The sequence below is a fragment of the Somniosus microcephalus genome, chromosome 14 (genome assembly GCF_052327205.1).
Source record: "Somniosus microcephalus isolate GS21.2 chromosome 14, FLI_Smic_1.0, whole genome shotgun sequence".
Taxonomy (NCBI): domain Eukaryota; kingdom Metazoa; phylum Chordata; class Chondrichthyes; order Squaliformes; family Somniosidae; genus Somniosus; species Somniosus microcephalus.
Genome location: NC_141000.1, coordinates 95,770,716 through 95,793,144, shown reverse-complemented (window position 1 = coordinate 95,793,144; position 22,429 = coordinate 95,770,716). Strand labels below are relative to the sequence as shown.

At 44.9% G+C, this 22,429-nt stretch overlaps 1 protein-coding gene across 12 annotated transcripts in view; it reads left to right on the top strand.

Annotated features, from left to right (window-relative positions):
- The window catches only part of cmss1 (cms1 ribosomal small subunit homolog), a 394,620-nt gene that overhangs the window by 356,361 nt on the left and 15,830 nt on the right, over positions 1 to 22,429 (top strand). For 9 of the 12 annotated variants that reach the window (XM_086007001.1, XM_086007000.1, XM_086006997.1 and 6 more), the window contains 4 exons: positions 13,790 to 13,899; positions 19,373 to 19,450; positions 19,997 to 20,074; positions 21,306 to 21,432. In XM_086007001.1, the coding sequence (XP_085863127.1) occupies positions 13,790 to 13,899; positions 19,373 to 19,450; positions 19,997 to 20,074; positions 21,306 to 21,432 (393 nt within the window). The remainder of the gene's footprint in view (positions 1 to 13,789; positions 13,900 to 19,372; positions 19,451 to 19,996; positions 20,075 to 21,305; positions 21,433 to 22,429) is intronic. The other 3 variants (XM_086007004.1, XM_086007003.1, XM_086007006.1) reach the window with 3 other exon arrangements.

Sequence of the window (22,429 nt, the reverse complement as noted above, 5' to 3'; positions counted from 1 at the left end):
CGATGCATTTATCCTGCGCCAGACTACTGTGGCTGACATGTTCGAGGCACAGCCTCCACCAAGGGGATGGCTTATTGGGGACAAGGGCTACCCTTTGTGTACATGGCTCATGACCCCGCTCCGCACGCCCAGGACCCCTGCGGAGGAGGCATACAACGAAAGCCATCAAGCCACAAGGAACATCATAGAGCAAACGATTGGCGTCCTCAAGCAACTGTTCCGCTGCCTGGATCGCTCCGGCGGATCTCTCCAGTATTCGCCGGATAGAGTCTCCCAGTTCGTCGTCATTTGCTGCATGCTGCACAACCTGGCTATCCGCAGGACTCACGCACTGCCACCTGACGTAGCACCACCACCTCAGGAGGACGCGCAGGAGGACCATGAGGAGGAGGAGGAGGAGGAGGAGTACCAGCCCAGGAGGGAGCCACAAGGTCCAAGGGCCGTCCGCCGGCAGCTTATTGAACGACACTTCTAGGCCCCCTGTCAGGGAATGGATTGTGGCAATGAACGCACCTGAATGCAGCCGCTCCGCAAGCCCTCAGCCGCTTAACGCAACAACCACTGGAAACATGACACCTGGACAAGCTGAATAAATAAAAAGCTTTATTTAACAAACTCAGGGCCCTTCCCACATGAAACAGAAAAACAGACAAGACCCCCAAAAAACAGTCACAAAAATATCTCACTCCCACAACCTGGGGAGGAATAACAAAACTTGCCCATCCAATTGGCCTTCATCCTCGGCCTTACCAAAAGAAGCCCCCCCCACAACACAAACACCCCCATATAAAAAAAAACGTTGCCAACACTACTGGGTGTGCCGAGAGGGCGAGTCCTTGTGCAGCCTTGTGCGGCCCCTGCCCGACCTGTTGCTCCGCCTCAACCTGGGCCCTGTGGGTGTTGCAAGGCTGGGGGAAGGCTCCTGAGGGGCAGAATGCATGACGGCAGATGCCCTTGGGGGTCGGCCTAGACGAGGTCCGGCCCTGGAGGGGCTGACTGCTGCAGCTGTGGCTGGGCAGCATCAGTGTCTGCAGCAGCTTGTCGCACCTTGGCTGGGGGAGTTGCAGTGGCGGCTGCAGCAATGGGGGCAAGCTGGCTGATGCCAGGCGCTCGCTGGTCGCCAGTGACACTGGCACTCGGCCGGGCTGGCAGTGCAGCAAGCGCAGCAATCTGGTGGCGGCCAGACCGCTATGCTGCAGCAGGGCGGCGGGTGCCCTGGCGATGCTTCCGCGACACAGCGAGTGTGGCAGAAGTGAGTGCCCGAACTGCCGTGGTCTGTGCCCGCATCAGATCAGTGAGTGTCTGCACGGCAACACTCATGAACTCGCGACTCGCGTCCTGCGCTGCCGCGAGTTGATGGACACCCCTGTCCTGTGCTGCCGCGAGTTGGTCGACACCCCTGGGCTGTGCTGCCGCGAGTTGTTCGACACCCCTGGCCTGTGCTGCCGCGAGTTGGTCGACACCCCTGGCCTGTGAGTCCCCGAAAGCGGCCACACTATGAGCCAGGGACTCAATGGCCTGAGGCAACTGTCCCACAACCCCCATGAACTCCTTGTGGCGGCGCTCAGAATCCGCGGACATTTCATCTAGGAGGCGCACCTCCTGGGCGAGGACCGTCTCCGGACTGGAGGCCGGACTCTCCCTCTGGGGAGAAGGCCGCAAGTTCTGCCCGACCCTTCCCACGTGCCTGGACGCCACTGGGCCCAGCAACTGGCCTCCCCTGCAACACCTGCCCCCTCTGGGGAGAAGGCCGCCGTTCTGCCCGACCCTTCCCACGTGCCTGGACGCCACTGGGCCCAGGAGCTACACCCCCCTGCAGCACTTCCCCCTGGCTCTCCTCCAGGCAAGACGTCTCCCCTCCATTGCCATCCCCTGGCGCGGATGAGGCTTCCCCCGATGTGCCGCCTTCCTGTTGGTCCTCGTCGTCCTCCTCTTCCGAGGGACTGGCACTCTCAGCTTCAAGGACCTCCTCCTCACCAGCTGAAAGCAGGAAGGCACAAGAGTAGCTTTAGAGTGAGGACAGGGCGTCAGCGAGGGAGGCATGAGTGGTGGCATTCAGCGCATTGGTCGGACAGTGGCAAAGGATGTAGATCTGATGCGCTAGGGGAACGAGAGAGGTCCAAACGGTCATGTCCTTACCATTGGGTCGCAGCACAGGGTCGGCATCTCCAATGGCAACAGGGCCAACCACCCGGCCACGCATGAGTCGAGCCACGCTCTCCTCCAGCTCACTGAGCTCCTGGAACTGGGCACGGCCTCCCCCGGTGACATTCTGGCTCTTCAAATTCCGGGCCATCTTGGCCTGCAAGAGAAAGGACGGCCTCTAAGTACATTGTGGTGGCCTGTTGTTGTGTGCACTGCCTCCCATGGTGGAATAGCTTGGTTAAGTGTGGTGCCCTGTTGTTGTGTGCACTGCCTCCCATGGTCGAATAGCTTGGCCAGTGTGTTAAGTGCAGAAAGTGCTATTGAGGATCATGCCAGTGCCATAGCTGCGGGAGGAGGGCTGGCCATTAGGCCTTTGAGGTCCCTTTGCCCATAATGTGAGGTGCACATGCAAGGATGAGGAGGACACTGGAAAGGGTACTCACCTTGACCATCCGAGTGAGGTCGTTGTACTTCTTGCGGCATTGGTCACCAGTCCTGGGGACATCGCTGTTGACTGACACCCTGTGGGCGATTTTCCTCCAGGCTCTCCTGTACTGCCTCCTGGGAGCCTTCTTGCCACTGTCCGGGCACAAGATCTCTTTGTACCTTTCCAACCCCCTAACCAGCACCCTCAAAGCATGCTGGGAGAAGCGCTGCGCTCGTTCACGGGCCTTCTGCATGGCTTCAGGCGCTATTTGGGTCCACCAGCAGTGTTGAGGCCTAGCTGCAGGGCTCCACTATCCAGGGCGTGGCTGCAGACCAAGTCGACCCTTCCCCCTTTAAGAGCTGGCCAGCGTCAGGGTGTCTGCTGTCAATCAAAACATGACCGCACCTGCGCTGCGCCCGGCCTCGGCGTTATCAGTCCGCACCGCCGGCTTAGCGCCTAAAGATAGGAGTGCAACGCCAGTTTCAGCGCTCGCCCAAACTCTTGGCCAAATCTACTGAATTTCGGCGAAGTGACCTGCACTTTCCGGCGGGCGCTAACTTTAGCGAACGCCCGACTTTACCGCCCCAAAAGTGGCTATACTGAATTTCTAGGCCACCATGTTTTCCTGACTCTGGCGACTTATTTCCTCCATGGCGGTAGCCATCCTTACAACAGAGGTTGCCATCCTATCCATGGTGGTGCGTTCATGCGCCATTGCCTCCACCACGGCAGTGCTGATGTTAGAGATGGACTCCTCCATTCTGTCCACATTCGCACTAACCCTGGAGGCAAACCCTTCCAGACTCCTGCACTTGTTCCTGTATTTCCCGAGACGCTCTTTTTCTGGATGGCTCCAGAGGCACAGCGTTTGCATGCAGCTCAGCAGAGCTTGGAGATTGCTGCGACCTCCGCCGAGGAATCTTCACAGCTATCGCTGTCTCCACTAAATGTTGATGCTCATTTGTGCGCTGTGATAGACCAGGTGGCAACATTACTCTAACTCGCAAGAGCCCCACCGAGGTGTGCATTGCTGCGCTGGTGCTGGGTGCGCCAAGTTCTGGTGACGCTGGTCGCTCAGAGGCTTCAGGTTCCTCTGAGGAGATGTCCGGCTCTTCGTCCTGGATCGTGGGGAGGGGGGCGCTCGATGGTCCTGTGGGAGAATAAAGGCATGATTTAGACATTGATATTGATGTAGCAGACACATCCTTTTGAGCAGATGATGCAATGCGAATCTCTATGAACATCATATGCCATTGCAGTCTGAGAGGGATGAAACTCTATTATGTCACCAGCTTCCTCTAGTGTGCCCGTCTCTCCATCGCCCACTTCCAGGTCCTCGCCACCTCCAACAATCTCGTATGCAGCCTCCTCAGCATTGGTCAATGTAGCTAGGGTAGGTGTTCCCCCTCCAGTCAGTGCTCTCTCCCTCTTATTGTGGGCTATCTTTTCCTGCAAGGAGGGACACGAGCGGTGTTTCAGCCACAGTGATGGAGTGAGTGTGAATAATCCTTACCATAGACGCTTTGAGGGAGACAAAGATGGGGTAAGGTGCCAAGAGGAAACTAGCTCCCTGTGCGGCGTTAGTTGTTGCCACTGCATGACAGTGAGAGCGAGTCTAAGGGGTCCATAGGCAGGATGCTGAAGAGATTCAGTGCGGAGACAGAGATAGATAGGAAAGGGTGCAAGGGAAGTAAGGGTAAGGTGGTATGTGGAGGAGCAGGCTTACAACGCAGAGTGCAGGTGATGAGAAGAGAAGGGAAGCAGATTGAAGGCAAGTGTGCTGGGATACTCACTTTTGATGTTCGCACAAGATCATTAAACCTTTTTCGGCACTGGATCCATGAGCGTGAACATATGGACCTTGCACTGACCTCCTGAGCAATGCGCAGCCAGGCTGCCTTGGTCTGCTGAGGAGGCTTCCTCTGGCCATCAGGAAGGAAGAGAATCTCCCTGCGCCCTCTGACAGCATCCACAAGAGCATGGAGGGAGTCGTCATTAAATCAAGGAGCTGCCTTGCCTCTGGAACAATCTCAATGAGTATCAGAAACCAGAAGAGAAAGGCTTAGGCTGAATGGCAGCTTTAAAAGCAGCTGTGATGATGACGTCATCAGAGGCGGTCAGCCGACCCGATCGCTCTCATTGGACCAGCCAGCGCGCCCCATTGAAATCAACAAGCTCATTAAATCAAAATCGGACATCAGCAGCTGATCCCGCCGGAAGCGGCTCCGGAACCCGCCCCTCACGCAACCCGACTCCAACCCACCTCCTCTATAAAAATCGAGCCCCTTGTCTCCCTTACCAGATCTCGCACCAAAGTGACTTCTCAAAATGTGAGTTTTTGTTATCTTCCTCCTGACTACAGCAGCTCCATTCCAGCTACATGCACTAATTTTAGTAGAAAGTGCCTTACACAACACAGGTAAAGCAATTTGCGTGTATATTTACATAACAGACATTTACCACCAGCATTCAGTAGCCAAGGACATAAAGCACTCCCAACAATCAAGTTGCACACTCTACTTTTCGTCTTACCACTTTACCAACAAACACACACAAAGATTAAAGTACACGTGCATACGCAAATGAAAACGAGTCTTGATAACCTATGCCCAACGACATTAGCATTATTTGCTAATCAGACATGTAATTAGTCACACCTGGATTCCCATTTAGCCACATGTGGCAAACATATTGCACAACACTACATTAAGGCTGCCAGTTAAACTGGCTACCTCTTGCTGAAGAATGTATTCTTGGCAGACACCCCATGCTTGTGCTCAAATGAATCGGATCATTCCAACAATAATAGTATTGGATGTTTGCTCGAAATCTGAAACAAAATAGCAAATTATTGTTCCAGGTCCTTGTGGAACACTGTCAATTCCTGGCTGTTAAAGTTCCTCTTTATCTTAGCGGCTGCAGTATATGCTTGTAAGAAGCACGAGCCCAGTTTAATTTAAAACACACCACTTAATTGTGACTCATTTTCAAATTCTTTTTGTGAAAAAAAGGGGCAAAAATCCCAAAATGCAACAGTAACCCTGGCTTTGATGTTCTAATTATAACAGTGGATACAGTTCAAACTAGACATGTGTACTGAAGTATTGTCCTAAATCAAATTTACCAATAGTTTACAGTACTTAGACAGATCAGTTTTAGCTATTGAATATAACAGTTTTAATCCTTTAAATTATGTCAGCATTTTTTGTTCCATGTGGCATTTCCTCCCATTGAGCTGTGATAAATTAGACACTGTTATAAATAATTTTAATATGCCTCTAGGAACGCTAATAGCATAATTTTAATGAAAAGGATCACTACCATCACAGTTCCAATACAAACATCTGGGTGAATAGCTATCCCAGAGTCCTCTTGGCATATAAAACAGTCTGTTAATAATTTCAAATTGAGTAAGTCCAAATTGAACATTGTAAGAGTAGCATGCATCATTTTGCCAGTATTGCCAGAAGCATTGAGAAAGCTAGACACAGGTCATTACCCTATACTTGAACGGAAGACTGCTGGAAATCACTACAGGCATCGAGGACCAAGAATGTGCATCCTAGATATAATGTGTGATTTGTTGTGACACTTGTTAGGCCAAGCTTTGAAGCCTGAATGTACAAAGGTTGGAGGCAGGCCACAGTTACTAAGGCCAATTTCAGCTTCCTGTGCCTAAAAGCAAGCCTGGAGCCAAAGCATGTCTCAACCAGGTCCTCCAAAGGAAGGAAAATGCCAATCATCTTTAATAAGATAAGACATTGGCCCAGAAATTCGGGTCGGAGGCTTCCCGCGGGTGCAAGCCCCCGACCTGCACTTACCTAGCGCGCTGGCCGTTGAGCTGTGGGCCCGCGTGGGATTCCGATCCTGGGCCTCCTCCAACTGCCGGCGCGCAGTGCTTGCGTATCCCAGGGGCGCAGTTAGTTCGATGTGTCCCCTGGGATCACGTGGGCCATGGAGAGCCAATGGTAGCAGGGAATGCTTCATTCATAAGTTGGACAGGAAGAGCTGTCAAACCTATAAATAATATAAGCCCCAAAACATCACTAAAACTTCAAATAATTTTTTTTTTAATCACATTTTTAAAATAACTATAAATTACATGAAATAACTATTTTAAACAATAATTTAAATTTTTGAAAAAATTAATTACATTTTCTAACAGGGCTAAAAATAAACTTACCTTTCTTTAACGTATTTAAAAATAATAAACCTGTGGAAAAAATGTTTTAATTTTTATTAATTCACCACTTACCTTGTTAAAAGCAGGCCTTGCGCCTGCTTTTTAAAAGTGTAACTGCTGGAGACTTACCCTCCCAGAGAACCCTGCAAAAAAAACGTAAGTTCGATGCGCACGCGCTGCCTCTCCGGCGCACACGTTCCACCTCTGAACCCCTTCTTTCAGGGGAACAGAAGTGCCGGTTTCCTGAGCATGCGCAGTACATGCACGAAACCGGCACTTTCGTTGGGCCTACGCGTGAGTACCCCGTGCGTACTCAAGCGTTGGGACCCGAATTTCTGGGCCATTAAATTTATACTTGTCATTTCCCACAAAGGATAAAAAATATAAGCAAATCTCCTGTAATGGTGCACAATTCCAGATTCTGGATAGGGCAGCAAGATCCCTACTCGCATCCTACAATCTGACACACCAATAAAATAGAGGAAGACTTCTATTCTCTGTTAAGATAGAGAATAGAATCAAGCTGTATGAAACAAGTTGAAATTGTTCAAGCTATAGTTAGAATTGTACTACAAGTAGTAGGTTGGGGATAAAGTTACTGAACGATAGTCCTGGCCTGCAAAGTACTAATAATAAAGCCTAATTTGTATCAAATCACCTGGTATTCCCCTCCTTCCAGAATCAGACTGTCCTACTAAAGACATAGAAAGGCATAAAATGTTGAGTTCCACAAATTGGTCCAGAAAGAAGCCAGGCGGGATAGTCGTGGAGCATGAAGGAATATGTGGGCAGTGAGGCCTACTGCCGCCTCATCACTCAACCTGTATCTCCCTCCCCTATCTCCGCTGGGACCACTGATGGCCTCCGCTTGTGTTACCTCTGCTTCCTATGGACACCATGGGGAAGGTGGCAGTGGGCCCTGGGGAACAGCAATAATGAGTGCCCCTATGGATGGAGAGGGCCTTGTAGTGGCTTCATCTCCCTCCATTCCATCCCCAACACTTACCTGTTGAAGTCCCTGATTTTAGCTTAAGCGTTCAGTGGAACGTCATGTCCAATTTATGGAGTGCTTCTGCTGCTTTCATGTCCATCATTGGCTCTTCTGGTGCAACAGTGGCATCCCCAGGTTCCTGTCATACATCACAAATGATTCCCAACCCAGCAAAATGAGTGGAGGGTGGCAGATTCGGAGGGGCAGCTGGAAGTCCGCTCCAATAGAATTCTCCCCCGAAGAGGATAATTCTAACCAGAGACTCGCATTCCATTTAGGCTGTTCGAAAAGCCTAATTTTTATGGTGGGGTTAAGGGGGAGAGATAGCAGCGACAAGAAAATATATATCACTTCTAACTTGGCCTGAATGATTTTATAACTGGGTAGATTTCTAAGACTTGGCAATACCTGAACCATGAGGAACAGATGTGGTCAGATCATGCATAAACAACAGAATACCATCTGTGCATAATAACATTCTGTGCTTTACGTCTGCATACTGTACTCACACCCTTCACCCCCACAAACATTTGGATGGGTTTAGGTTTTGGCTACAAAAGGTTGTTCATCCCCTTGCTCTTACAAGTGATAAAGGATGGCCATCCTTCTCAAGGGAAGAAGACCCTCATTTAACACTGGCAGACTGCCAGACTCTGCACGTAATTCTTATGGGAATAGTTTTTGGGCGTCAGTTTTATTTAGTTGTTAACTATTCCTTTTCCTCTCCTTTACAGCTTTCAGATCTTATTTTGAGGAATTTGTAGCCTTTATTCCAGTCCATCAGATCTTTGTAAAACCATAGAAATGTTGTCATTAAGCTTGTCAAACACTTTTCCAAATGTTAACTTTGGCTGCGACTTCTACAACAACAACAACAACTTGCATTCATATAGCGCCATTAACATAGTAAAATGTACCAAGGTACTTCACAGGAGCGTTATCAAACAATATTTGACCTCAAGCCACATAAGGCGATATTAGGACAGGTGAGAGGTAGGTTTTAAGGAGCATCTTAAAGGAGGAGAGAGGTACAAGGAGGGAATTCCAGAGCTTAGGGCCAAGGCAGCTGAAGGCACGGCTGCCAGTGGTGGAGCGATGAAAACCGGGGACGTGTAAAAGGCCAGAATTGAGGAGCACAGAGATCTCGGAGGATTGCAGAGTAATTCCTCTGAAACAATTTTAATCGCAGCTGATTTGTACCTTTCAGATGTTAAATTTGCCACCTTGACTTGTAGTTTTACATTTACCTTTTTCTTGATATCTGTGTAGCTCAGCAAGGTTGGCTGTACCAATAGATTACAATAAACACTAAGAAAATGAACTTTTGGAGTTTGGAGAAAGATTAGCTGACATGACCTCCACCTTCCAGTTAGTGTCATGTTTTTTTCCTCCGCCCCCCTCTCCCAATGATTCATTATTAATCAATTCAACTTTTACCCTTAGACGTACTGGGTAATGGTCTGAGCTCAATACAGAAAGTAATTGTGAAGGGAAAAGGAAAGCTAACTTGGAATAATATTTTGCCCAGCAGGCTTGTGAATCGTGTTTATGGCCTGCAAAATGCTCTGTTGTTGCTTTTAATAATATCATCTAGATCCTGAGAGCATCTACTTGGATTCCCGGAAAGGATCATAAATTCTGTTTGCTGTTTCCTTTTTTACGTGGCCTCATAGGGTTCATAAATTGGCAGTACTTTGACCCTTTGTTCAGTCTTCAATTTATATAGCATATATAGGTACCCTCTGCAAAGTGCTATTTCCCCTCATAAAAATATAATTTGTTGTATACAAATTATATCATTCAAACTTATAGTTAGCACGATATAACATTGATGCTCTTTGCACATAAACTATTGAACGTTTGATCGAGTAATGCAATATAATACAGTATGTAGTCTATAGTATCTTCTGACACATTATGTACTATGGAAAATGAATAGAGTTGAATAATGTGAGAAATTGAAATTGTTACTTAGCTAATGACCTGTTTTCATCGCAACCATTGTGGGGAAAATGCTGTAATAACTTTAAACTCCTAATTGTTTTCATTAGTCCAAACGCCAGATGTCACCAGCATATGACCAAAGATAATAAGGAAATATTGACTGGGAGCATTTCTACCAAAATGCCACCTGGTGATCAAAGCACTTTTCCCTAGCATCCCTGTGATTGCAGGTTTCATCCCACGCATTCTGATACAGAGTACTTGAATACTCCAATCACAGGTGAAATATGTCCGTTTCAGCTCAACCAAAGGGTCACCTTACAATAGCATTGCATCTCCGGGTGAGGAAAGACTAACAAAATGCATCTTGCCTCACATGTTGGAACTCCCAATTCCTTGACAAGAAACTGCACAGGCATCAGTAGGATCAGCTGTACCAGATGTTCTGTTGAGGGCCTTTGAATAGAAAACAGGTGTAAAGGATAGTGAAGTAAACCAAGAAATAACATCAGCAGGTGCCAGAGAACATTTGCAAGACCTTCAAAGTTGAAGGAAAGCAAACGTTAATGACTACACATATTAGATTGCAAGAAGCTAGATAGTGACAGTTGTGGGTGAGTTGTAGTCCTGGTAGTTTTGTGCCAAGTTGAATAAGCACTTTACAGTCACTTTGAGAGTTATAATTACTGGTACTAATTACTTCTCAATTATTCATTTTCACAACATATTTTATAGCACAAAGTATAAAAACTACACAGGTAAATATAAACTTATTTTGATATGGTCAACTCCGAAGCTTCTATTTAACAGATTTAGCTAGCTGTAGAAAGTTTATGACTTAATGACAGTACCTAATCATTTCAGTTTGGTAACCATTAATATTTTTGTATTTTTACATTAACGTCAACTGTTTGTACTTTTAATTGATACAGGTGGGTAGTTATCAGACTAACATATTATATCCGATATTGATAGTGATTTTATATCATTTAACATTTCTTTATAAATATTTTGGATGTCCCTTGGGTATTAAGGGATATGGGGCAAAGGAGGGTCATTGGAGTTCAGTCACAGATCAGCCATGATCTCATTGAATGGCGGAACAGGCTGGAGGGGCTAAATGACCTGTTCCTATGTTCCTATATCCTGTTCATAAATTTTGTAAAATTCCATTTCACATTGTAATTTTAGGTTAAATTGTGACATACATGAATTAATTTTTTGTGAAGTCACTTCTGAGGAGTATTTAAGCTCCTCAGAATTGACTTCCCAAAAAATAATTTCTGCATTTAATTGTTAACTGAAACTGCATTGGAAAGAGTAGACATTTACACACTGGCTTAAGTATACAGTAATTTGTTAGTTTTCATGTGGGTTCTACTTTTAAAAATGTTTTTGTTGCAAAGATATTTATAAAAATATTGTGAAGTAGGTTGTGCTATTCCTCTGTGACATACAGTGAAATAAATCCCAATATCAAGGCTCCTCCAGTCACATTCATAATAATTTTTTCTTACAGCAAGGAACAGATGTTAAACTTCACCCTTCCAAACACGTACTGTATATGCTTTGCGATCTTTCAATACATCTCCAGACTACTGCCAATCTAAGTTAAAGGAGTCACAGATGGAGTGGCTTATGAACAGGATAGTCTATTTGTAGGGAAAGGGGAAATAAACTAGCTTAGTTACCTTGTCCCACTACAAGTACACATCCTGTTAGACTGTCAAGAGAGCAGTAGGTCAGATCATTCCACTCTCTAAGCTGAAGGAAATGGAATGGTAACAAATAGCTCCCATGGGAAAATATAGGAAAGTGAGGGTAATTGTGAAATAAAATCAAACAAAGTCAGTTTGAGTTTTATTAATTGAGTGTATTATACTTGGCTCTGACTAGGCTCTGACTATTAATGAGCTAAAGTTTTATTTGTGATATATTTTTGGAATAAATACAACAGCAATATATTCTTTATTTAAAGCCTATCATGTTTGAAAATACTGTAAATAGTGCAATCATTGTGACTTCATGTATATATGCTATGCCCAAAGAATTTTTCCCAGTCAGTATTATGAGAGAGTCTGACTTAAACTATCAACGAATAACAGAAAGGGAGTTCAAGGGAATAGTAATTGGAGGTATTACCCTTTTCTAGATGCCATGCCAGGAGACACATTTGAGCAGACTGGTTGGCTTGTCCTCTGATATTTTCCCCAGGGGAAGTGTCTTACTTTGCTTAATACAGGCATTCCAATGATTTTAATTAGGATATAAAAGTGTTTTAGACAGTAAGAACAATAGCGCTACAACTAGATGTAATAGCCACCGAGCTATTTAATTCCTCTTCATAGCTGTGATGAGTTTAGTTCATTCTTCGCCAAGACCACAGGAGAAGCACCTCAACGCAGCAGAATGTTCTTACTAAGAGGGCGGAATAATAGACACAACTGCCTTGTCCTTGCTTTTGGTTCAAAGTTAACACCAGTTAGACAAAGAATTGCATATTTAAGAATAGACCAGTGTTAGTGGGAGTGGATTTTAAATGTGAAGATTTATTTTTTAATAAATTGTCAGTAGAAAACACATTTGTTTATGCGAGGTAAATTTTGAGTTCCTCTTATATTAGTGGGTCATTATTATTTTGCAATAATTACATTTATATAATGCCTTCAGCATAGAAAAACATTCCAAGGCACTTCAAAGAAGCATAATTGGACAAAAATTGATCTTTGTGATGGAGAGGATATGAGATCAGAAGTTCAACTTGGGGTCAAATAGGATGTTGAGGTTGAGAACTGTCAGCATCAACCTGAGACAGTGGCTGGGGAGGGGGATGGAATCAGTGATGACTGAACGGAGTGTGTGGTGGAGAAGCTAAGACTGTGGCTTCGGTCTTTCCAATGTTTTTCTGGCGGAAATTACGACTCATTCAGGAATGCATGTCGGACAAGCAGGCTGACCGCACAAAGGTAGTGGAGGGGTTATGAGAGGTGGTGGACATGTCGTCAGCGTACATGTGGAGCCTGACGCCATGTCTTAGGATGATGTCGCCGAGGGGCATCATGCAGATGAGGGGCCCAAGAATAGATTCTTGTGGGACTTCAGGGGTAACGCTAAGGGAGTGGGAAGCGAAGCCATTGCAGGGCATGCTCTGGCAATGATTGGATAGGTAAGAGTGGAACCAAGCGAAGGCAATATCACACAGCTGGACATCGGAGGAAGAAGGTGTGGTCGACCATGTCAAACGCTGCAGACAAGTCAAGAAAGACCGAAAAGCGGTAGTGCACTATGGTCACAGTCACAGAGGGTGTCATTTGTGACTTTGATTCGGACCATTTCAGTGCTGTTGCAGGGACGGAAACCTGGTTGGAGAGGTTCAAACATGGTGTTGCAGGAAAGAAGGACACAGATTTGGAAGGCGACAACATGTTCAAGGACTTTGGATAGGAGAGGGAGGTTGGGGATGGGCAGTAGTTTGCCATGACAGAGGAGGGGGGCTTATGACAGTGATTTAGAAAGGGAGGGGGACAGCTGATGTGATGGATAGCTAAATGAATTGTGCGGCAGATATGTTCAAGTCTGTGCTCCTTGGACTTGAGAGAATGAAGATAGGGACCATACAGAGCGGAACGACCAGGGTGGGGGAGAGTAAAGTTTTTAATAGGGACAAGGGTATCAAAGGCGGAGCTGAGGGAGTGATTGAGCAGATCGATGGCAGCAGAAATATTGTGGTGAATGAAGGGCCATAGGCCAGGCAGTTGGGAGTTTGAAAGCGTTGTTGTTAGCAACGGAGAGTTTTTTTAACTGTTGACAAGTGTCAGCATCCATTTGTGTTACCTTAATTTCAGGCTCTGTGCATTACAAGTGGCTTTTCTTCTGGCTGACCAGGGAGTAGTAGAGGAGTCAAGCCTGTGCCCTGTGCTACTCATTTATTCCATCCGGAGGCATGAGACTCTTTTTGATGAAATACATGGAGTACTGGGGAAAAACCTTTTATTGTAACACCCATCAATGTATCTCCATTATTCAGGAAGATACTCTAACTCCAGCACTATTTATTGGAAAATATGAGTTTCAAAGTATCTGCCTTTATTATTTTTAGACACACCTAAAGAAGAGATGAGTAAAGATCCACCTGAGCATAACATCAAGAGGAAAAGAAAGGAAGGAGATGAGACTGCACAGCCTGCCAAGATCAAGAAAAGTAAAAAGGTGATGCAAGAAGATTGATATATGGGTCTTTTATGTGTTGCATTATTTGATAGTGTCAAGTCTTATTTAATCAGTGTTTATCCTCTAGTTGTAGGGAAGGGAGAAAAGGTGCTGCGTATAGTAGAAGCCATTTTGTAAGGACCATCCTAGCAATCAGAATATTTATTTTATCCAGTCCTTCCTATTGAGCAAAAGCTTTCCTAGTTTCTGTATGTGCACCAGCCTGACTGCATTTCCTGAAAATGCCAAAATCACTTACCAATTTACAATACAGGTAGACTACCCTTTATCCGGACTTCCGAAAACCGAAACCCTCTAAAAAACCGAAGGTTTTTCGGTCAGCGTAAGTCGTGCGCACGACATGACCAGAGTGGCGCACGACTTACAGGCCTAGCCGGATAAGGGATAGTGTAGCATTTTTGAAGTTTTACTGAATGTTTTCCTTACAAATAAACTGTACTACAGTATTTATCCCTGTAACTACAGTATTTATAGTCATTATTTATCCCACCCTTTCGGATAAGGGATAGTGTATCCTTTATCCGCACTCCCGAAAACCGAATTACCTCTGAAAACCGAAGTGTTTTCGCGCACCTTCCGAAATCCGAAATTTTCCTAAAACCGAAACACGGCTGGTCCCGAGGTTTTCGGATAAAGGATAGTCTACCTGTACCAGGTTTGGATTAGGGGATGGGAAATAAAATTCAATATTGAATAAATTTCACCAGTAAATTCAAATGATCCATGAAAAGCATGAAGGCATGTACTCCAACACGATCATCAGAGTCCTAGCTGCAAAGTCATTCACCCTCTAAACCAGCAGTGGTGGATGGCAAGGGCAACAGAAGAAAGGGGAAGAATGAAAATGGCTTAGAAAGGGGGCCTATAAATTGGATCGCACTGTGCCCAGTTACAGGTGTAAAACAAGTGCCTGAGATGCTAAGATGATGGACAGCCAGAAATGCACCGCTCGTCATATTGGTAAATGGTCCTCTGTAGGCGTCCATGGCGTACGCCTGAAACAGACATTAGGCCTTTTGCATATGCAAATAGGGGACCATGTGCCTGTTTGAGTCCCCTTTCCAAAATTCGATTGCGCATGCCTGTGGCACGTGCTGTGCATGCTTCGGGTCAGCTTCTTTGGGCAGCCAAACCAGCGGTCCTTAATGGGAATTTACTAGAAAAGTAAGTTTGAACTTTTCTATTTACCTTGTTGTTAAGCCAGGAGGAGCAGGAGTGCCCCGAACTCTCCTAACGATCTTGGCCGGTGGACCAAATTGCCATGGTCCTGCCCGACAGTTCATTAGGAGCGTGCAGCATGCACTGCACTAAGATCGCGCCCCAATTCAGGCACGATCCAATTTCTAGGCCAGAGAGTTTTGACCTCATAAGCAACAAAAACCCACAAAAGGGCCATTGAGTGCCTTCAAATGAGAACATAAGAACATAAGAAATAGAAGCAGGAGTAGGCCAATCGGCCCCTCAAGCCTGCTCCACCATTCAATAAGATCATGGCTGATCTGATCCTAACCTCAAATCTACTATCACTCTACATCCCTCCCGAACCCATGTGATCTCCTGGGAGAGGCGAAAAACCAGATAAAAAACCCAATGGCCAATTTGGGAGAAAAAAACCTGGGAAATTCCTCTCCGACCCATCTAGGCGATCGAAACTCGTCCAGGAGATCACTGTCCCTATATTTTCTACAGTACTTACCTTCTGTAAAAGGTGATCTCCACCCCAAACAGGAATAGAACCATATCCTGAAATCTAACACATAATTAGAACACAAGAAGTAGGAGCAAAACCAGGCTACACGGCCCCTGGGCCCGCTCCGCTACCCACAGGGCCATGACCGTTCCGAACCTAGACTCATGTCTAATTTCCTGCCTGCTCCCCGTAACCCCTAATTCCCTTTACTTCTAAGAAACTGTCTATTTCTGTTTTAAATTTATTTAATGATGTAGCTTCCACAGCTTTCTGGGGCAGCAAATTCCACAGACCTACTACCCTCTGAGTGAAGATGCATTACATGACAATAACAAGTTATCCCAAATCTTTTCAAACATGGAAACTTTATGTAGTGAATATGCTCTCATTATGAATGATCACAGTACTTGGTTAAATGTGTGTACAGGAAACTTTGTTATATCCAGTACCGACGGGACCGAGCTGTTGCCGATCTATCAAAACTGCCGGACATACAAAGTTAATGTTGAAGCATACGGAGGTTTTCATCTCCGTATCTGACAACAAACACTGTTGCTTAGCAACAGCTTCTAAACAGTTGGCTGCAGCTGCAAGCGTCTCTAGCTGAAGCTGTTGCTATAGCTACAGGCCTTGCAGTGCCTGACTGGGGAAAAAAAAAGCAACGAGAACTAAAAAAACTTATAGAAAACGGCTCCTGATTTTTGCCGTTAGATCGAGTATTCCGGACAAATAACCTCCGGATAAACCAAAGTTTCCTGTTTATGGATTATTTTTTAAAGATAAAATTCACATTTAAATTCTTTTGACATATGAAATAATGATGTATTGCTTTTTCTTACCAATCTTAATTTATTATTGGAATAGTTGCATTATTGGATAAAAATCAGGATTACAAATTAAAAATGGATTACAGTATAACATAGTAAACCAATCTAGATTGTATTTGTACAGCAGCAGACTAATATTCAATATGGTGATGAATTATTGCCTGAGCAAACATTCCCAATGACTACAGGGATTACAACTTCCAATGCTATTGTGACATTTCTAATCATTCTTGCAACTCTTGAGCCAACACTGTACGTGGGATGAGAATTTTAAGAATAATGTGGTAATTAGATTAGTCAACTTTATAACTGGGACTTTGGGACATTCTGAAGTAATGAAAGTTCGCTCTTTCTTTCTTGGCTGACCTCAAACATTGGCAAACTCAGCACAGACAACTTGCAAATTAAACTGAGTCTACATACAGCATGTTGCAATCTACTTTTTTTTATGCACAGAGCATCTGATAGTCCCAACAACACAGCATTTATACAGCGCCTTTAATGTAGTAAAACACCCCAAGGTGCTTTACAGGAGCATAATCAGACAAAAATTGTCACTCATACATAGTAACTGCAGTTGAATGATTGATTGAATTCAGGATCCATAAATAAACAATATTCTGTTTATTGCCCAATATTCTGTTAATTACATAGAAACATAGAAGATAGGAGCAGGGGTAGGCCATTTGGCCCCTCGAGCCTGCTCCGCCATTTAATGAGATCATGGCTGATCATCCAAATTCAGTACCCTGTCCCTGCTTTCTCCCCATACCCCTTGATCCCTTTAGCCTTAAGAAATATATCTAACTCCTTCTTGAATATAATTAATGAATTGGCCTCAACTGCCTTCTGTGGTAGAGAATTCCACAGGTTCACCACTCTCTGGGTGAAGAAATTCCTCCTCAGCTCTGTCCTAAATGGCTTACCCCTTATCCTTAGACTGTGACCCCTGGTTCTGAACTCCCCCGCCATCAGGAACATCCTTCCTGCATCTAGTCTGTCTAGTCCTGTTAGAATTTTATAAGTTTCAATGAGATCCCCTCTCATTCTTCTAAACTCCAGCGAATATAAGCCCAATCGACCCAATCTCTCCTCATACGTCATTCCTGCCATCCCAGGTATCAGTCTGGTGAATCTTCGCTGCACTCCCTCCATGGCAAGAACATCCTTCCTCAGATAAGGCGACCAAAACTGCACACAATACTCAAGGTGTGGTCTCACCAAGGCCCTGTACAACTGCAGCAAGACATCCTTGCTCGTCTACTCAAACCCTCTCGCTACAAAAGCCAACATACCATTTGCCTTCTTAACCGCCTGCTGCACCTGCATGCTTATCTTCAGCGACTGGTTCACAAGGACACCCAGGTCTCGTTGCACTTCCCCTTCTCCCAATCTATTGCCGTTCAGATAATAATCTGCCTTCCTGTTTTATGCCACCAAAGTGGATAACCTCGCATTTATCCACATTATACTGCATCTGCCATGCATCTGCCCAATCACCCAACCTATCCAAATCATACTGGAGTTTCTCGGCATCCTCCTCACAGCACACACGCCCATCCAGCTTTGTGTCGTCTGCAAACTTGGAGATATTACATCTAGTTCCCTCGTCTAGATCATTAATATATATATTGCGAATAGCTGGTGTCCTAGCACTGATCCCTGCGGTACCCCACTAGTCACTGCCTGCCACTCGGAAAAAGACCCATTTATTCCAACTCTTTGCTTCCTGTCTGCCAACCAGTTCTCTATCCAAGTCAGTACCTTACCCCCAATCCCATGTGCTTTAACTTTACACACTAATCTCTTATGCGGGACCTTATCGAAAGCCATCTGAAAGTCCAAATACACCACATCCACTGGTTCTCCCTTATCTATTCTACCAGTTACATCCTCAAAAAATTCCAGTAGATTAGTCAAGCACGATTTACCTTTTGTAAATCCATGTTGACTTTGTCCGATCCTGTCACTGTTTTCCAAGTGCTCTGCTATTACATCTTTTATAATGGACTCTAGCATTTTCCCCACTACCAATGTCAGGCTTACTGGTCTATAATTCCCCGTTTTCTCTCTACCATGTTTATTAAATAGTGGGGTTACATTAGCTACTCTCCAATCCATGGGAAGTGTTCCAGAGTCTATAGAATTTTGGAAGATGACCCGCAATGCATCTACTATTTCTAGGGCCACTTCCTTAAGTACACTAGGATGTAGATTATCAGGCCCTGGGGATTTATCGGCCTTCAATCCTGTCAATTTCCCTAACACCATTTCCCTACAAATACTGATTTCATTCAGTTCCTCCCCCTCATTAGACCCTATGTTCCCTGACATCTCTGGGAGGTTATTTGTGTCCTGCTTTGTAAAAACAGAACCAAAGTATGTATTTAATTGGTCTGCCATTTCTTTGTTCCCCATTATAAAATTCCCCTGATTCTGACTGCAAGGGACCTACGCTTGACTTCACCAATCTTTTTCTCTTCACATGTCTATAGAAGCTTTTACAGTCAGCTTTTATGTTCCCTGAAAGCTTACTCTCATACTCTATTTCCCCCCTCTTAATTAATCCCTTTGTCCTCCTTTGCTAAATCCTAAACTACTCCCAATCCTCAGGTTTGCTGCTTTTTCTGGCCAATTTATATGTCCCCTCCTTGGATCTTATGCTATCCCTAATTTCCCTTGTTAATTGTTCAAACTATCATATAAAGGTCACTTCTGTAATCTGAAAAGCCAGTTATAGACGGAGCTCCTCAATTTCGTTAAGCTTGAGATCATTTTCTAAAGTGGGGCAGTGTTTGTATCCATTTTGATGACTGTTTCAACAAGCTATGTCTTTTTGACGTCCAGAGGCATTACCCACTGATAGCACTCAAATTAATCTTTGCCTTGTACAGGCAGAGGAATAGTAGTCATAATACTTATTTTTACTCTCCAGCAAACAGAATGTTTTATAGACACAAAAGTGGAGGAACAACCTGAAGCAAGTCCACCCAAAAAGAAGAGGCGAAGAAAGGTAACCATCTCTAAGCAGAAGAACAAAAAGATGAAGGAAAATGAGTCACTGCAAACATTTGTAGATAGAATAAGGTTCCAATCTTTTTCTCTTCACATATCTATAGAAGCTTTTACAGTCAGCTTTTATGTTCCCTGAAAGCTTACTCTCATACTCTATTTTCCCCCTCTTAATTAATCCCTTTGTCCTCCTTTGCTAAATCCTAAACTACTCCCAATCCTCAGGTTTGCTGCTTTTTCTGGCCAATTTATATGTCCCCTCCTTGGATCTTATGCTATCCCTAATTTCCCTTGTTAATTGTTCAAACTATCATATAAAGGTCACTTCTGTAATCTGAAAAGCCAGTTATAGACGGAGCTCCTCAATTTCGTTAAGCTTGAGATCATTTTCTAAAGTGGGGCAGTGTTTGTATCCATTTTGATGACTGTTTCAACAAGCTATGTCTTTTTGACGTCCAGAGGCATTACCCACTGATAGCACTCAAATTAATCTTTGCCTTGTACAGGCAGAGGAATAGTAGTCATAATACTTATTTTTACTCTCCAGCAAACAGAATGTTTTATAGACACAAAAGTGGAGGAACAACCTGAAGCAAGCCCACCCAAAAAGAAGAGGCGAAGAAAGGTAACCATCTCTAAGCAGAAGAACAAAAAGATGAAGGAAAATGAGTCACTGCAAACATTTGTAGATGGAATAAGGTTCCATGAGACCCACCTCCTGCTTCCTCGCTTAACTCCTGACATCTCAACTACCCTTTCTAGCACCCATGCTTGCCAACATTGTTAATGACTCCTTTTCCTCGGGTATCATTCCTTTTCCTTTCAAAACTACCATCATCATGATCATCTTCAAAAAGTTCGCCCATGCGACCCTCCATCTACTGCCCCAACTGTAATCTTTTTCTCTCTTGTGTCCTCAAATATGTCCTTGCTGCCCAGCTCCGTGCCCATCTCTCACAAAACTCCCTGTATTAATTCCTTCCCTGCTCACACCACCCTGGCCAAGTCACAAATTACATCTTCCAGGACTGTGACCATGTTGTGTTATTCTTGTTTGACCTCTTTGTGCTGTTAAATACAGTCGACTGCACCATTCTCTTCCATCACCTCTCCTCTGTTTTCCAGCTTCATGGGACTGCTCTTGCATGTTTCAACTTCGACCTGCCTGGATGCAGCCAATGCATTCCAGCAATGGCTTCCCTTCCTATCCTGGCACATCACCTTTGGAGTCCTCCAAGGATATGACCTTGGTCCCCTCCTCTTCCTTGTCTATATGCTGCCTTTCAGTGACGTCATCCGCAGGCATGGAATTAGATTCCATATCTATGCTGACAACGCTCAACTCTATCTCTGCAATAATTCCATTGACCTCAAGACCACCTCTCTGCTGTCAGACTGCCTGTCATGAATAAGTCACAATTTTCTTGAACGGAACAGCAGAAAGACCAAAGCCATCATTTCAGGCTCCTGCTAAAAACCTGCCTTGCCATTGACTCCATCCTCTCTCCAAAATGTACTTCCTTACAATTTTGCGGGTTTCTCACTCTCTATAGCTGGCAGTGTTGCTACAGCAGGGCGAGGTGACTGTAGTTTTCCTTATTCATGAAGGAATTAGACTGCTCCAAGGCAAATACCTTAATGTAGCTGCCCAGCCAAGAACTTTCAAAACTCCTTTCCAATGCTGGCAGGAGGTTCAAAGTGACACAGACACAGAAGCAAACACTACAGCATCTTTGTTGCCAAACTAGTGATCTCAAGATGATCATTATATTTGATATGTGTGTGTGAGTCTTTTTATTTTGCTATAAAGTGTCTATTCTAAACTTGGTAATCTTTCATTTTGTTTGTAAATATAGAAGATCTCTGATGTCCTAGTAAGCTCTGCTCCAAAACCTGCTGCCCCTGCTGATTTGCAGAATATGATCACCCAATACTTCAAAAATGAACGGTCTGTAATAGAACTTGAGGAATTGAAACTGCCAGGTATGGAAAGCACTTTCTCGAATATAAACTAAGGGGGCGATTTTGTGAATGGGGCGCGTAGGAGGCGAGACTGCTGTTTGTCAGGTCGATATCCCGCCTCCATCGAATTGTGGCCAACGCACACTACTTTCCCTTGTTAAGCCCGCCCAAAGGGAAAGCCGGTGTATGATGTTTTGACAGATGAATTGTCATCGTTTGACAGCTCTGTGAAGCTGTCAAATAGTGACATTCTCTACAGTTTGATGAGGTCTTGCATACGAGACCTCATCAACCTTCTTTCTTTTACGGAAATGAGATGGTTGTTGCATCTGAGAATGCAACGGCCATCTCTCATCTGCAACACGGAGGTCCGAGACCCTCCGCATACAAACCAACTGAAGCCTGCAAGAAGAAACAAAGGTAAGTACACTTTTAAAAACACTTTGCACTTACCTCAGATACTCACCTCTCCACACTTGCACCCATCACTTACCTTCAAATCACACTTTTGCACCCCCCCGACCCCCGCAGACCCAGTAGTCGCCTCGCTGAACTGGCGTGTTTTGGAGCCTTTGGGAAGCCCACACTTGTGAGGTCAAAAAGGGGTTAATCCTATTTTCTGCCTGTCAACTACCTGTTAACAGGCAGTTAATAGGCTTTAATCCCTTCCTGCCTCCAAGGAGACGGGACCCGGCGTGGGATGGCTACCCGCCTCCTGGGAAGATGGCATGGAAGCGGGTTGGGCACCCGCCCCCAAATTCTTCCATTTTCCCAGCAGTCCCGCCTCCCCCAGGGCTGGCAAAATCGCCCCCTCAGACTCGCACCCATTGATGACTACAGGATTATTTATGCATAAAAATGAGATTTTACTTTTGTTAGTCCAGTCAGGACATATTTGAAATGCTCTCTGCATGCAATACATTCTTCTGATTCTACTTCATAATTTCAGCCACAGAAAATATGGAATATCATTCTATTAGGCACTTTACGGCCTTCTGGACTCAACATCGAGTTCAAC